Consider the following 14,261-nt stretch of genomic DNA (forward strand, 5'->3'; position numbering starts at 1 on the left):
GTACTGTGAGGAGTTGCTGAAGGAGTTCAAAAGCCTCCAGAATCTGGTGGCAATTCTGATTTTTAATTGAGCTTTGGGTTAAAATCAGCTTGTTTTGCTCAGGTGTTTTATTTAGGACAAATTCCTGGCTCTCACCTGGCCATACAGAACCCTGGAATGGTTTGGGTTGGAAGGGAGCTTAGAGATTATCTTGTTCCAGGTGTGATCCTCCAAACAGCTGCACTGGGCATTTTCTGAGGCAAAACACTCCCTCAAGTTTTGCTGCTAAAAATAAACAGGATCATAAAGTTTTACAAACACCCTCAAAATACTAAATCTGACACTTCAAAGGATGGAGGTTGCTGGAATGGCCAGTGTTTCTCCCCATGGTGAGGGGGAGAAATGCCCTTGAAATGCCCTTTCTGTGTTATCATTTCAGTTACACACACAAGTAGAGAAAGAAGTATTAGCTCTGCTCATTAATTCCAATTATCTACTGGATAAATGAACAATTTAACAAAAACAGGGCCAATGTTCAGGCTGGTAAGCTCCCAACTTTGCAAGCTCCAGGGAAAGAGTCCAAGTGAGCCAAAGTCCAAAACAAGAGAGGTTTGAAGTTTAACATTTACTTGAAGCAAATATTTCACCACTTTTTCAAAGCCAAACAGAGCAGAGAGGGAAAAAAAACCAAACACGTGTCTTTTAAATACTTTAAAATGCAGTAGAATTAAAAATGCTGCATGTTGAGCTCCCCAGGAGTAAACCTGGGGAGACTGGGAGATTGTGTGTGTGTATATACATAATATATTTTTGTTATATATATATATATATATATATATATATATATATATATATATATATAATCTACACACATATAATGGGGAGAGATAGATAGATAACTAAGATAGATAGATAGATAGATATAGATAACTAGATAGATAACTAGATGGATAGATAACTAGATAGATAGATAACTAGATCTATAGATAGATAGATAAACTAGACAGATATATAGATAACTAGATGGATAGATAACTAGATAGATAGATAGACATATAGATAGATGTATAACTAGATAGATAGATAGATAGATAGATAGATAGATAGATAGATAACTAGATAGATAGATAACTGGACAGATAGATCACTAGCTAGATAACTAGATAGATAGATAGATAGATAGATAGATAGATAGATAGATAGACATATAGATAGATGTATAACTAGATAGATGTATAACTAGATAGATAGATAAATAGATAGATAGATAAATAGATAGATAGATAGATAACTAGATAGATAGATAGATAACTGGATAGATAGATAACTGGATAGATAGATAGATAGATAGATAGATAGATAGATAGATAGATAGATAACTAGATAACTAGATAACTAGATAGATAGATAACTGGACAGATAGATAACTAGCTAGATAACTAGATAGATAGACATATAGATAGATGTATAACTAGATAGATAGATAGATAGATAGATAGATAGATAGATAGATAGATAGATAAATAGATAGATAGATAACTAGATAGATAGATAACTAGACAGATAACTAGACATATAGATAACTAGATAGATAGATAACTAGATAGATAGATAGATAGATAGATAGATAGATAGATACATACATACATACATACATACATACATACATACATACATACACAGACAGACAGAGAGCAGATACACAGACATATGGATTGATCCACGGGTGCAGGGCAGGCTGACGTGGAGCCTCCCGGGTCTCCAGGCTCTCCACAGAGGGGTAAGTGCTGACCCGGGCCGTGCCGTGAGGGGATGTGCCGTGAGAGGATGCGGTGAGGGCCACGCCGTGAGGACCATTGCGTGAGGGCCATGCCGTGAAGTGATGCCATGAGGGGATGTGCCGTGAGGGGATGCGGTGAGGGCCATGCCGTGAAGTGATGCCATGAGGGGATGTGCCGTGAGAGGATGCGGTGAGGGCCATGCCGTGAGGGCCACTGCGTGAGGGCCATGCTGTGAAGTGATGCCATGAGGGGATGTGCCGTGAGGGGACGCCGTGAGGGCCATGCCGTGAGAACCCGGCCATGCCATGCGGGCCGCCCCGCCCCGCCATGTTCAGCGCGGGCTCCCCCGGCCCCGCCCGCCCCCAGCACGGCCCGGGCCGAGGCACCGGCATCGCAGCCCGGAGCTACGGGCACGGCAGCCCGGAGGCACCGGCACGGCAGCCCCGAGCGAGCCGCGGGACCGGCCGACACACCCGCCCCGCATCCCGGCCGCGCCACTTACCGTGCTCCGGGGGCGGGATGCGCGGCAGGCGCGGCCTGTGCGGGAACTACAGCGCCCGGCGGGCAACGCGGCACGGCACGGCACGGCACGGCACGGCACGTTAGCCAGGGGGGCGGGCACTGCCGGCACGGCACGGGATCCGCACGGGACCAGCACTGCCAGCACCGGCACAGCGCCGGTACAGCACCGGCACAGCACACACCGGCACAGCACCGGTACAACACCAGCACGGCACACACCGGCATGGCACACACCGGCAGAGCACCGGTACAACAGCGGTAAAACACCGGCACAGCACACACCGACACAGCACCGGTACAACACCGGCACGGCACACAGCCAGTAAAACACTGGCACAGCACCGGTACAACACAGGCACGGCACACACCGGCACAGCACCGGTAAAACACCGGCATGGCACACAGCCAGTAAAACACTGGCATGGCACACACCAGCACGGCACACACTGGCACAGCACCAGTAAAACACCAGCATGGCACACAGGTGGTAAAACACTGGCATGGCACACACCGGCATACCGCTGGCACGCCAACCCCCTGGCACAGCACTGCCACACTGCTGGTACAACACCAGCACGGGACCGCTACCAGCACCGGCACAGCACAGCTCAGCACGGCACGCACCGGCCCAGCACAGCATCGGCACATAGGTGGTAAAACACCCGGCACAGCACCCACCGGCCCGGCACAGCATGGCAGAGTACAGCCAGTAAAACACCGGCCCGGCACAGCCCGGCACAGCACACGGCCAGGAAAACACCAGCACGGCACAGCACAGCCCAGCACAGCACGGCACAGCCCGGCACACGGCCAGTAAAACACCGGCCCGGCACAGCCCGGCACAGCCCACAGCCAGTAAAACACCAGCACAGCACAGCAGGGCACAGCACACGGCCAGTAAAATACCGGCACGGCACCCACCGGCAGGGCACAGCCCGGCACAGCCCATGGCGAGTAAAACACCGGCATGGCACAGCCCGGCACAGCCTGGCACAGCCCACGGCCAGTAAAACACTGGCACAGCACAGCACAGCCTGGCACAGCCCGGCACAGCACACGGCCGGTAAAACACCGGCACAGCACAGCCCGGCACAGCCTGGCACAGCCCACGGCCGGTAAAACATCGGCATGGCACCCACTGGCCCGGCACAGCCTGGCACAGCACATGGCCGGTAAAACACCAGCATGGCACCCACCGGCCCAGCACAGCCTGGCACAGCACAGCCCAGCACAGCACAGCCCAGCACAGCACACGGCCGGTACACCACCGGCACAGCACTCACTGGCACAGCACGGCCCGGCACAGCCCGGCACAGCACACGGCCAGTACACCACCGGCACAGCACCCACTGGCACAGCATGGCCCGGCACAGCACACAGCCAGTACACCACCCACTGGCACGGCATGGCACACACCGGCCCGGCACAGCCCAGCACAGCACACGGCCGGTACACCACCGGCACAGCACTCACTGGCACGGCACAGCCCGGCACAGCACATGGCTGGTACACCACCGGCACAGCACCCACTGGCACAGCACGGCCCGGCACAGCCCGGCACAGCACATGGCTGGTACACCACCGGCACAGCACTCACTGGCACAGCATGACCCGGCACAGCACACAGCCAGTACACCACCCACTGGCACGGCATGGCACACACCGGCCCGGCACAGCCCGGCACAGCACACGGCTGGTAAAACACCAGCACAGCACCCACCGGCCCGGCACAGCCCGGCACAGCCCGGCACAGCACACGGCTGAGCCGGTGCCGCCAGGTCCCTCTTGGGGAATTCCCTCTGTGGAATGTCTAGTCCCGATTTAGCATTGAAACTTTGCAGCAATACTGTCAGTGAAAGCAGATTTGATCCGTAGTTCTCCTCCCTTCAAGAGCTACAACGTGCAAGGCTCGCTGTTCCCAGGAAAGTACCGGAGGAAAAAGGTTTAATTAAGATTCTTGCATATTTAAGCACACCTTGGACACTTGTTTCAAAGGGAGCAGCCACATCAATAAATGCACCACCTTTAGTGGAGTGCCATAAATGTACAAACTGAACACAATCAGCACAACACGGGGCCCAACAAGATGAAATATTTGATTACTTGGTCTGTTCTCCCAGGCACTCAGCAATAGGACAAGGGGGCACGATGGGCTCAAGCTCTGCCAGGGGAAATTGGAATCAGAGAGAAATCCTTTGCAGAGAGAGTGCTCAGGGATTGGAATGGGCTGTCCAGAGAGGGGGTGGATTCCCCATCCCTGGAGGGTTTGAAACTGAGCTTGTCCGTGGCACTGAGTGCCATGATCTGGTAAAGGAACTGGAGTTGGACCAAGGGTTGGACTTGATGATCTGGGAGGCCTTTTCCAATCCAATGGATGTGGCACTGAGTGAGAATCCACCACATCTTGATCCAACCTCACTGTGATCACCAGCCCAGTGCACTCTGTGCCCTGGGCTGGTGATCACAGTGGGGTTGGATCAAGGGTTGATGATCTCAGAGGTCTCTTCCGACCCAACTGAGAAGAGAAGAGCAACAAGGCTGGAGAAGGGACTGGATGTGGCACTGAGTGTCCTCTGAAACACCTCCAGGGACAGAGAATCCACCATGTCTTGATCCAACCCCACTGCGATCACCAGCCCAGGGCACAGAGTGCCAGAGTGATCACAGTGGGGTTGGATCAAGGGTTGATGATCTCAGAGGTCTCTTCCAACCCAACTGAGAAGAGAAGAGCAACGAGGCTGGAGAAGGGACTGGAGCACAAGTGCTGTGGGGAGAGGCTGAGGGAGCTGGGGGTGTTCAGCCTGGAGAAGAGGAGGCTCAGAGGTGACCTCAGCACTGTCTGGAACTCCCTGAAGGGAAGTTCTGGCCAGGTGGGAGTTGGTCTCTTCTCCCAGGCACTCAGCAATAGGACAAGGGGGCACGATGGGCTCAAGCTCTGCCAGGGGAAATTGAAGTTGGAGAGCAGAAGAAACTTCTTTGCAGAGAGAGTGCTCAGGGACTGGAATGGGCTGCCCAGAGAGGGGGTGGATTCCCCATCCCTGGAGGTTTTTCAGCTGAGCTTGGCCGTGGCACTGAGTGCCATGATCTGGTAAAGGGACTGGAGTTGGACCAAGGGTTGGACTTGATGATCTCAGAGGACTTTTCCAACCCAATGGATGTGGCACTGAGTGAGAATCCACCATGTCTTGATCCAACCCCACTGTGAGAATCCACCATGTCTTGATCCAACCTCACTGTGATCACCAGCCCAGGGCACTGAGTGCCCTGGGCTGGTGATCACAGTGGGGTTGGATCAAGGGTTGGACTTGATGATCTCGGAGGTCTTTTCCAACCCAATCCATTCTAGGATTCTGTGATTCTATGATTAATCTGAGCACTACCTGGCACTGAAAGTGTGTAACTAAAGGGGTTTTTTTGGGCAGGCAGAGGTGGGAGGGGAGGGCAGGAACAGTCATTGTCCCGTGGGGATGTGGATCCTCCCGTGTATGGGGAGGGACATTTCATAGTTACCATTTTATGTTCATTTTTAGGCAGAAGGAAACATGCAGCAGACACTGAAATCCTTTCCTGGCTCCTTTTTTTTTGGCACCTTTATGATTTTCCTTGTGGAGATCATTTGCATGTCGAGGCCATTTGCATCAGGGGAATCTAAAGGTGTCTGAAATGGTTCAGGTGAAACACCTTCAGTCTTTAGTTCATTGATACCAAAAATTACACACAGTATTCTAGTAGTAAATCTAAAATACATCCCTGTTGCTGTGGCATGAAGAGGTAAAACGACTTCTTAACTATAACTGCTTTCTATTTTTAATGTAATAAACTGTGACACAAAAGTAAGCAAATTTATCCCAGTCTCTGGGCCATTATTTTTCCAGAGTCAGTATCAAGCAGAGCACCAGGACACAGCAAATGATGCTGCTTTTAAAGTGATTATTAAACAATATTGGAGGCTGATATTTAAACTAAAGAGCCCAGCAGCAATTAAAGGGTCTTGAAAGGGATTATTAAAACTTACTGGAGGCTGATGGTGGAAATAAAGTCCCTGGCAGCAATTGCAGAGTTCTACTCATGTTTTTATAGACCCACAGGATGGTTTGGGTTCGAAGGGGCCTTAAAGCTCATTTAGTGATCCCCGTGGGCAGGGATGGCACTCTCAGAGCACTTCTGAGGTATTTCACATTTATTTCAGGTCACCGAAGCCCCTTAAGTTACTCCTACAGGAACTGTGTGCGGGAAGCCTTCCAGCTGCGGGATTATCGTGTTTTCCAGGGCCGAGGCCGCAATGAGGAATCATTTCGGGGCAGCACTCGGGGTGGCTGCTCAACACAACCCCCTTGCCCCGTTCCAGCCTGTCCGGCCCAGCTCGGGGTGCGCGGCCGGGCCACAGCCGACTTTACTCACCCCCTCCCTCCGCTTCTCCCGCTTTGTCCCTTTAATTTTGGCGGCCCCGGGGCACATGTGCGTGTGGGCGCGGGCCCGAGGGGGCGGGAGGGCTGCGGGCCCGGCGCTGCTGCGGCTGCCTCGGCATCGGCATCGGCGGCGCCGCCCCCCCTGAGCGGCGGAGCACGCGCGGGGCCCGGCCCCGCTCCATGGGCGCCCATGGCCGCGCTGCCGCCCGACACGGCCATGGCCGAGCACGGGTGAGTAGCGCCGGGGCCTGCGGGGGGTGCGGGGCCGGCAGCGCCGTGTCCTGCCCTGCCCTGCCCTGCCTTGCCTGGCGCGGGGCTCGGCCGGTACGGGAGGCGAGAGGGGCCGCGAGCGGCGGTGGCGGCGGGGGGCCTGTGTGTGTGTGTGTACGGGCAGGGCCGTGCTGCGCGCCGGGGAGTGCTTTGGGGCGGTGTGAGCGCGGGTTTGGCGCGGGTTTGTCGCGGGTTTGGCGGTGCTGGGGCGGCGGGCCCGGGCGCGGGGGGGCGGCGGGAGCGACACAACATGGCGGCGGCGGCTGAGGGGACACGAGACCTTCCCCCCCCCCCCCCCCGCCGGAACCGCCCGGCTCTATGGCCCGCGCGCCGCCACAGAGCGGCCCCGCAGCCCGGGCCGCCGCAGCCAATCGCGGCGCCGCTTACAGCGCGCACAGCCAATCGCGGCGCCGCTTACAGCCGGGCCGGCCGCGCAGCGGGGCACTGTGGGATGCCGGAGGCCTCGCGCCCGGGCAGGAAGGAAGGGGGGGTGTCATGGCGACCAATATCGAGCAGATCCTCCGCTCCTTTGTGGTCAACAAATACCGGGAGATCCAGGGCGAGCAGCAGCAGCAGCACGGCGGGTAACGGCGCGGCGGCGGGCGCTGCGGGAGGGCGCGGAGGGGAGCGGGACGGGCCGCGGCCTGAGGGTCGTAGCGGCGGCGGCGGCGGCGACAACATGGCGGGGCCGGGGGGGCCGCGGCCGGGCGGGCGCTGGGAGAGACGCGGCCGGGCGGGGGTGGCTCAGGGCACATTCAACCCCATCCCCTGCTGCCCTCTCGGCCCGGCGGGACGGCGGAGAGCACACTCAGCCCCATCCCGTGCTGCCCTCTCCGCTCGGGGCACACTCAGCCCCATCCCGTGCTGCCCTCGGGGCTCAGGGCACACTCAGCCCCATCCCGTGCTGCCCTCGGGGCTCAGGGCACACTCAGCCCCATCCCGTGCTGCTCTCGGGGCACGCTCAGCCCCATCCCGTGCTGCCTTCGGGGCTCGGGGCACGCTCAGCCCCATCCCGTGCTGCCTTCGGGGCTCGGGGCACACTCAGCCCCATCCCGTGCTGCCTTCGGGGCTCGGGGCACACTCAGCCCCATCCCGTGCTGCCTTCGGGGCTCGGGGCACACTCAGCCCCATCCCGTGCTGCCCTCGGGGCTCGGGGCACACTCAGCCCCATCCCGTGCTGCTCTCGGGGCACACTCAGCCCCATCCCGTGCTGCTCTCGGGGCACGCTCAGCCCCATCCCGTGCTGCCTTCGGGGCTCGGGGCACACTCAGCCCCATCCCGTGCTGCCTTCGGGGCTCGGGGCACACTCAGCCCCATCCCGTGCTGCCCTCGGGGCTCGGGGCACACTCAGCCCCATCCCGTGCTGCTCTCGGGGCACACTCAGCCCCATCCCGTGCTGCTCTCGGGGCACACTCAGCCCCATCCCGTGCTGCTCTCGGGGCACACTCAGCCCCATCCCGAGCTGCCCTCGGGGCACACTCAGCCCCATCCCGAGCTGCCCTCGGGGCACACTCAGCCCCATCCCGTGCTGCCCTCGGGGCTCGGGGCACACTCAGCCCCATCCCGTGCTGCCCTCACGGTTCAGGGCACACTCAGCCCCATCCCGAGCTGCCCTCGGGGCACACTCAGCCCCATCCCGAGCTGCTCTCGGGGCACGCTCAGCCCCATCCCGTGCTGCCCTCACGGCCTGTCCCATTTGCGGCTCAGCTGACCAAGAGTTTATCTCATAAACAAGGAGAGCCCCCGGAAGAGCGAGGGAAAGCTGGCACGGCCCAAACGTGGGGTTTGTTTCCCTCCCTGTGGCTCATCCTCGCGGCCTGCCCGGGGGGGATACGGGAAAGTTCATCCCAAGGAATTTCCCAAGGCAGGCGTTTCGCTCAGCGCCGCCTCTCCAGGAGGCTGGAATGCTGCATGGATAATGTGCGGGAACCCCAGGGAAAGGCCGGCTCTGATGGGTGTTTGTCTCGGCAGCGGCACCGGGGAGGGGCAGCCCAACGGGGACACGGAGCCCGCCCAGCCCGCCGGCAGCGCTGCCCCCCAGCACATGGTGCAGAAGATCGAGGCGGTGCTCTCGGGAGCGCTGGGCACGGAGCTGCAGAGCAACCCGGGTAAGGGCGCGGCGGGGGGGATGGAAAAGCCCTTCCTGGGCTCGGACAGGCGGGGGAGATGGAAAAGCCCTTCCTGGGCTCGGACAGGCGGGGGGGATGGAAAAGCCCTTCCTGGGCTCGGACAGGCGGGGGGGGAGATGGAAAAGCCCTTCCTGGGCTCGGACAGGCGGGGATGGAAAAGCCCTTCCTGGGCTCGGACAGGCGGGGCGGGGGATGGAAAAGCCCTTCCTGGGCTCGGACAGGCGGGGCGGGGGATGGAAAAGCCCTTCCTGGGCTCGGACAGGCGGGGCGGGGGATGGAAAAGCCCTTCCTGGGCTCGGACAGGTGGGGGGGATGGAAAAGCCCTTCCTGGGCTCGGACAGGCGGGGGGAGGTGGGAAAGCCCTTCCTGGGCTCGGACAGGCGGGGGGAGGTGGGAAAGCCCTTCCTGGGCTCGGACAGGCGGGGGGAGGTGGGAAAGCCCTTCCTGGGCTCGGACAGGCGGGGGGAGGTGGGAAAGCCCTTCCTGGGCTCGGACAGGCGGGGGGAGGTGGGAAAGCCCTTCCTGGGCTCGGACAGGCGGGGGGATGGAAAAGCCCTTCCTGGGCTCGGACAGGCGGGGGGGGGAGATGGAAAAGCCCTTCCTGGGCTCGGACAGGCGGGGGGGGGAGATGGAAAAGCCCTTCCTGGGCTCGGACAGGCGGGGGAGGTGGGAAGGCCCTTCCTGGGCTCGGACAGGCGGGGGGAGGTGGGAAGGCCCTTCCTGGGCTCGGACAGGCGGGGGGAGATGGAAAAGCCCTTCCTGGGCTCGGACAGGCGGGGGGAGATGGAAAAGCCCTTCCTGGGCTCGGACAGGCGGGGGGAGATGGAAAAGCCCTTCCTGGGCTCGGACAGGCGGGGCGGGGGAGATGGAAAAGCCCTTCCTGGGCTCGGACAGGCGGGGGGGGGAGATGGAAAAGCCCTTCCTGGGCTCGGACAGGCGGGGGGGAGATGGGAAAGCCCTTCCTGGGCTCGGACAGGCTGCGGGTTTGTTGGGGGGTTCTGAGGTTTGTCTGCCTGCTGTGATTTACAGCCAAGTGCATCACCCAAACGTTCATGCTGGTTATAACAGAAAAGCTGCATTACTTGGTGTGGGGAAAAATGCTTTTTTTGAAATGCTAAAACATATAAAATGTTACTGTGTGGAAATAGAGTTTTCATCTGTATTTACATTAAACTCTGTTTTATGTTCTCTGTACCTACTTCAGGGTCTCTGAGCAGTTCTCAGTAACAACTGGTGCTGGTAGAACCTGGTTTGGGTTGGTCTCAGTATTTCTAAACACCATTTATGTGAATTCAGATCAATGATAAACTGTCAGATGGTTTATTGTTTTAAAATGAACATTTAAAGTGTGGATACATTGCAGTCTCCCAAAGGTTAAGAAACTTCTGTGTGTCAATCTCAGAACTTCAACAAATCAGTGGATTTATTATGGCAGAAAGTCACATTTGAGTGTCCCCTCTCATGGCTCTGTAAAATGTCTCACTCTGGAGAGTTGGAGAGGTGAGGAAGGCTGGAATTGCTGCATTTCTCATGGTTTGGAGTGGACCCCCAGGTGCCTCCTGGGTGAGTGCAGCTCCACAGGGGTTGGTTTGTGAGAGGCAGCACAGGAGAAGGTTCATTTCAGAGATTCTGTTTCCAAGGGGTTGGGATTGCTCTTTGTTTCTCTTTTCTACTCAGTGGCTTGTGCACCTGCAGCGTTTGCAAGTCTGAGCTCTACAAGCAGCACTTCAGACTGAAATGGGGGGATTGGTAGTTTTTTTCTTCTTGTTTTGTTCTTTTGTGGGAGAATGAGGTGTAGTCACATGGTAATAAATGATACCTTTTAATTGGATATTAATAAACTTAACCCTGAGTAAATGTTCCCACTGTCCATGGCTGAAAAGGAGTTGGACCAGAGAGATGATCTGAATCTAATGAATTATATTCTTAGAAAAGGTCATTTCTAGAACCACAGAATACCCTGAGCTGGAAGGGACGCCCAGGGATCAGCCAGTGCCACCCTGGCCCTGCCCAGGACACCCCAACAGTCCCCCCTGGCCCTGCCCAGCACACCCCAACAACCCCCTGGCCCTGCCCAGGACAACCCAACAGTCCCCCCTGCCCTGCCCAGCACACCCCAACAGTCCCCCCTGCCCTGTCCCATTGCCCAAAGGCTCCTGCAGCTCTGGCAGCCTCGGGGCCGTGCCCACTGCCCTGGGGAGCCTGGGCAGTGCCCACCACCCTCTGGGGGAAGAGCCTTTGGCTGAGATGCCACCTGCCCCTGCCCTGGCACAGCCCCAGCCGTGCCCTGGGCCTGGCCCTGCTCTCAGGGCTCAGAAATGGAGCTGCCCCTCGGGAGGAGCTGCAGCCCCTGCTGAGCTCTGCCCTCAGTGCCCTCTGCTCCAGCTGGACAAGCCCAGTGCCCTCAGCTGCTCCTCAGTGGCCCCTCCAGACCCTTCCCCATCCTTGTGTCCCTCCTTTGGACACTCCAGTGTACCAATCTCTTCCTTACACTGTGTCCCCCCAAACTGCCCCCCATTGCAGGTGGGGCTGCCCCAGCACAGAGTGGGACAGTCCCCTCCCTAGCCCGGCCATGCTGGGCCTGATGCCCCCAGGACAGGGTTGGCCCTGCTGGCTTGTGGCCAACTGCTCTGACCAGGACCCCCCAGGGCCCTTTCCCAGCAAAGCTTTCCAGCCTCTTATCCCCAGTCTGTGTGCACATCCAGGGATGCCCCATTCCAGGGGCAGAATCTGGCACTGCCCCTTGTTGAAGTTCCTGTGGTTGGTGATTCCCAGCCCTCCATCTGTCCAGGTCCTTCTGAGGGGCCTCCCTGCCCTCAGAGGGCTCAGCAGCTCCTCCCAGTTTGGGGTCACCTGCAGCCCTGCTCAGTGTCCCTTCAGTCTGGGCTCACCTGCAGCCCTGCTCAGTGTCCCTTCAGTCTGGGCTCACCTGCAGCCCTGCTCAGTGTCCCTTCAGTCTGGGCTCACCTGCAGCCCTGCTCAGTGTCCCTTCAGTCTGGGCTCACCTGCAGCCCTGCTCAGTGTCCCTTCAGTCTGGGCTCACCTGCAGCCCTGCTCAGTGTCCCTTCAGTCTGGGCTCACCTGCAGCCCTGCTCAGTGTCCCTTCACTCTGTGTCTGGGCTGTTAATGGAGCTGTTGAAGGGCCCTGGCTGAGGATGGAGCCCTGGGGAGCCCCAGCAGTGACCAGTGCCAGCCTGGGGTCACCCTGGCCTGGCCCCCTCTGTGCCAGGTGTTCACCCCTTGGTAACCTGGTTATCTAGATGTGGGCTGGACATTTCATCCAGAGTTTTGGCTCTGCTTCCTTGTCCTCTCTCAGTGCATTCACAGCACTTCATTAACCAAACCTGCCCCTCTGTGCCTGTGTTATTATTTCCCAGCAGTACCAGGAGCTGTTTGTGGCTGTTTGGGAGGTTGGGGTGCAGTGCTGGGTTCAGGCAGAGCAGATGTTGAGCACCCCGTGTCTCCCACCCCCCTGGCCCCCTGTGGGGCAGCACCAGTGAAACATTTCCCTTGGCACAGGTTGTACAACAGGGAGCTGAACCCACCCCACACTCCTTTGGGCTTCCTCTGTCTTTTCCATGAGTTTGGAAGGGCTGATTTCCCAGGAGCTGAAGTTACAGTTACAATAATGGATTTTTAAAGCATTTGTCTCAGCTTCTCTTTTTCCTTTCAACTTGTTGTTTGCTGAACTTTATTGAGCATTTTATTCCCCAGAAAGGTACCTGGGGCACTTGTCTGTGGAATCCCAAGTGACATTCATTTACAGTGTTGCAATTACCAACAGTTTTTGGAGGATTTTGCATTCTTCACTGGAAATAATGAGCTGTGGAATCACAGGTTCTAACTGCAGGGTCTGGCATGTAAAAATGCAATCACTGAAGGGAACATGGGAACAGGCTCCACTGTACAGCTCATATTGCACAGAAATCCCAGCAGGTGGCCTTTAAAGGAGTGACTTTCTCCTGCAAACAAGGCACTTGGTCCCCAGAAGAGCAAGAACATAACACAGGTTAAATGCAGAGGGAAGTGAGGCACCGAATTAGCAGCTGGTGGACCCTCTGTCTCCCTCTTCCCCTTCCCCATCCGTGATTGCTGCAGTGATGGTCAGGTCTCTGCAGCCACCAGGGTGTGTTCTGTCCAGTGGGATGCAGATGTCCCAACAGGCACCTTCAGGCTGGCAGTGACTCTGGAAGCTGCAGTGCAGTCCCAGCAGCTGTTCCAGCCTGCAGTGCCCTAAAGCTGCTTTGGGATTGGGGAGGTTTCCTCCAGTTTGTTGGACCCCAGTGAGGAGCTTGGTCAGTGCATGCCCTGGGGATTCCTAACCCAGCAGCAGCCCTGGGCTCCCTCCTGGTTCCAGCTCAGCAGGGCACAGGCCCAGGCACATTCTGTGCAATAAAACACCTCTTGGGGAATTTGTCTGGAAAACAGGAATTCTTGTTTACCTGCCATGTGCAGCTTGGAGAGTTTCAAAGCACATCTCCAGCCTCCTGGAAGAGTGCACTGCCCTGCTGACTGGAGGTGCATCCAACCCCTCTGCCCCTCAGGTGAGACCCACCTGCAGAGCTGCTCCAGCCCTGGGGGCAGCACAGGAAGGCCACACTGAGATCCCCCCAAAGCTTCTCTTCTCCAGGCTGGCCAATGCCAGCTGTGCCAGCCTTTCCTCCCAGCAGAGCTGCTCCAGCCTCTGCCCATCCTGGGGCCTCCTCTGGCCTCTCCAGCAGCTCCATGTCCTCCCTGTGCTGCCCCCAGGGCTGGGGCAGCTCTGCAGGTTGAGGGGATCTCACCTGAGGGGCAGAGGGGCACAATCCCCCCTGTCCTGCTGCCCACTCTGCTGTGGGACCAGCCCAGGGGTCATGTCCAGCCTGTCCCCCACCAGCCCCCCAAGTCCTCCCAGGGCTGCTCCATCTGCTCATCCCCAGCCTGGATCCATCCCAGAGGTGCCCCAATCCAGGTGCAGCTCCAGCCCTTGGGCTGGTCAAACCTCAGGACATTCCCAGGGGCCACTTCTCGAGCCTGTCCCCTCTGGATGGCCCTGACCCTCAGGTGTGTCACTGCCCCCTCAGCCTTGGGGTCACCTGCAGAGCTGCCCCAGGGCCCTGGAGATGCTGAATCCCACCAGTCCCACCAGGGACTCCTGGGGACCATCCCTGCTCACTGCTGGCCCTCAGGAC

General features: G+C 57.8%; 2 protein-coding genes across 4 annotated transcripts in view; one reads left to right on the top strand and one right to left on the bottom strand.

Annotated features, from left to right (window-relative positions):
- Window positions 1-2,282, bottom strand: part of LOC139677460 (trifunctional purine biosynthetic protein adenosine-3) — a 41,625-nt gene extending 39,343 nt beyond the window's left edge. The window contains exon 1 of the mRNA XM_071567446.1: window positions 2,263-2,282. The gene's annotated coding sequence lies outside the window, so the exon portion shown is untranslated. The remainder of the gene's footprint in view (window positions 1-2,262) is intronic.
- A 4,499-nt stretch (window positions 2,283-6,781) lies between these two features.
- The window catches only part of SON (SON DNA and RNA binding protein), a 41,940-nt gene continuing 34,460 nt past the window's right edge, over window positions 6,782-14,261 (top strand). For 2 of the 3 annotated variants that reach the window (XM_071567410.1, XM_071567426.1), the window contains exons 1-2: window positions 7,423-7,545; window positions 8,933-9,069. In XM_071567410.1, the coding sequence (XP_071423511.1) occupies window positions 7,457-7,545; window positions 8,933-9,069 (226 nt within the window). In that variant the 5' untranslated portion in view covers window positions 7,423-7,456. Of the gene's footprint in view, window positions 6,923-7,422; window positions 7,546-8,932; window positions 9,070-14,261 lie in introns of those variants that run through there. The other variant, XM_071567418.1, reaches the window with a different exon arrangement.

Source organism: Pithys albifrons, chromosome 1 (genome assembly GCF_047495875.1).
Source record: "Pithys albifrons albifrons isolate INPA30051 chromosome 1, PitAlb_v1, whole genome shotgun sequence".
NCBI classification, from domain to species: Eukaryota; Metazoa; Chordata; class Aves; order Passeriformes; family Thamnophilidae; genus Pithys; species Pithys albifrons.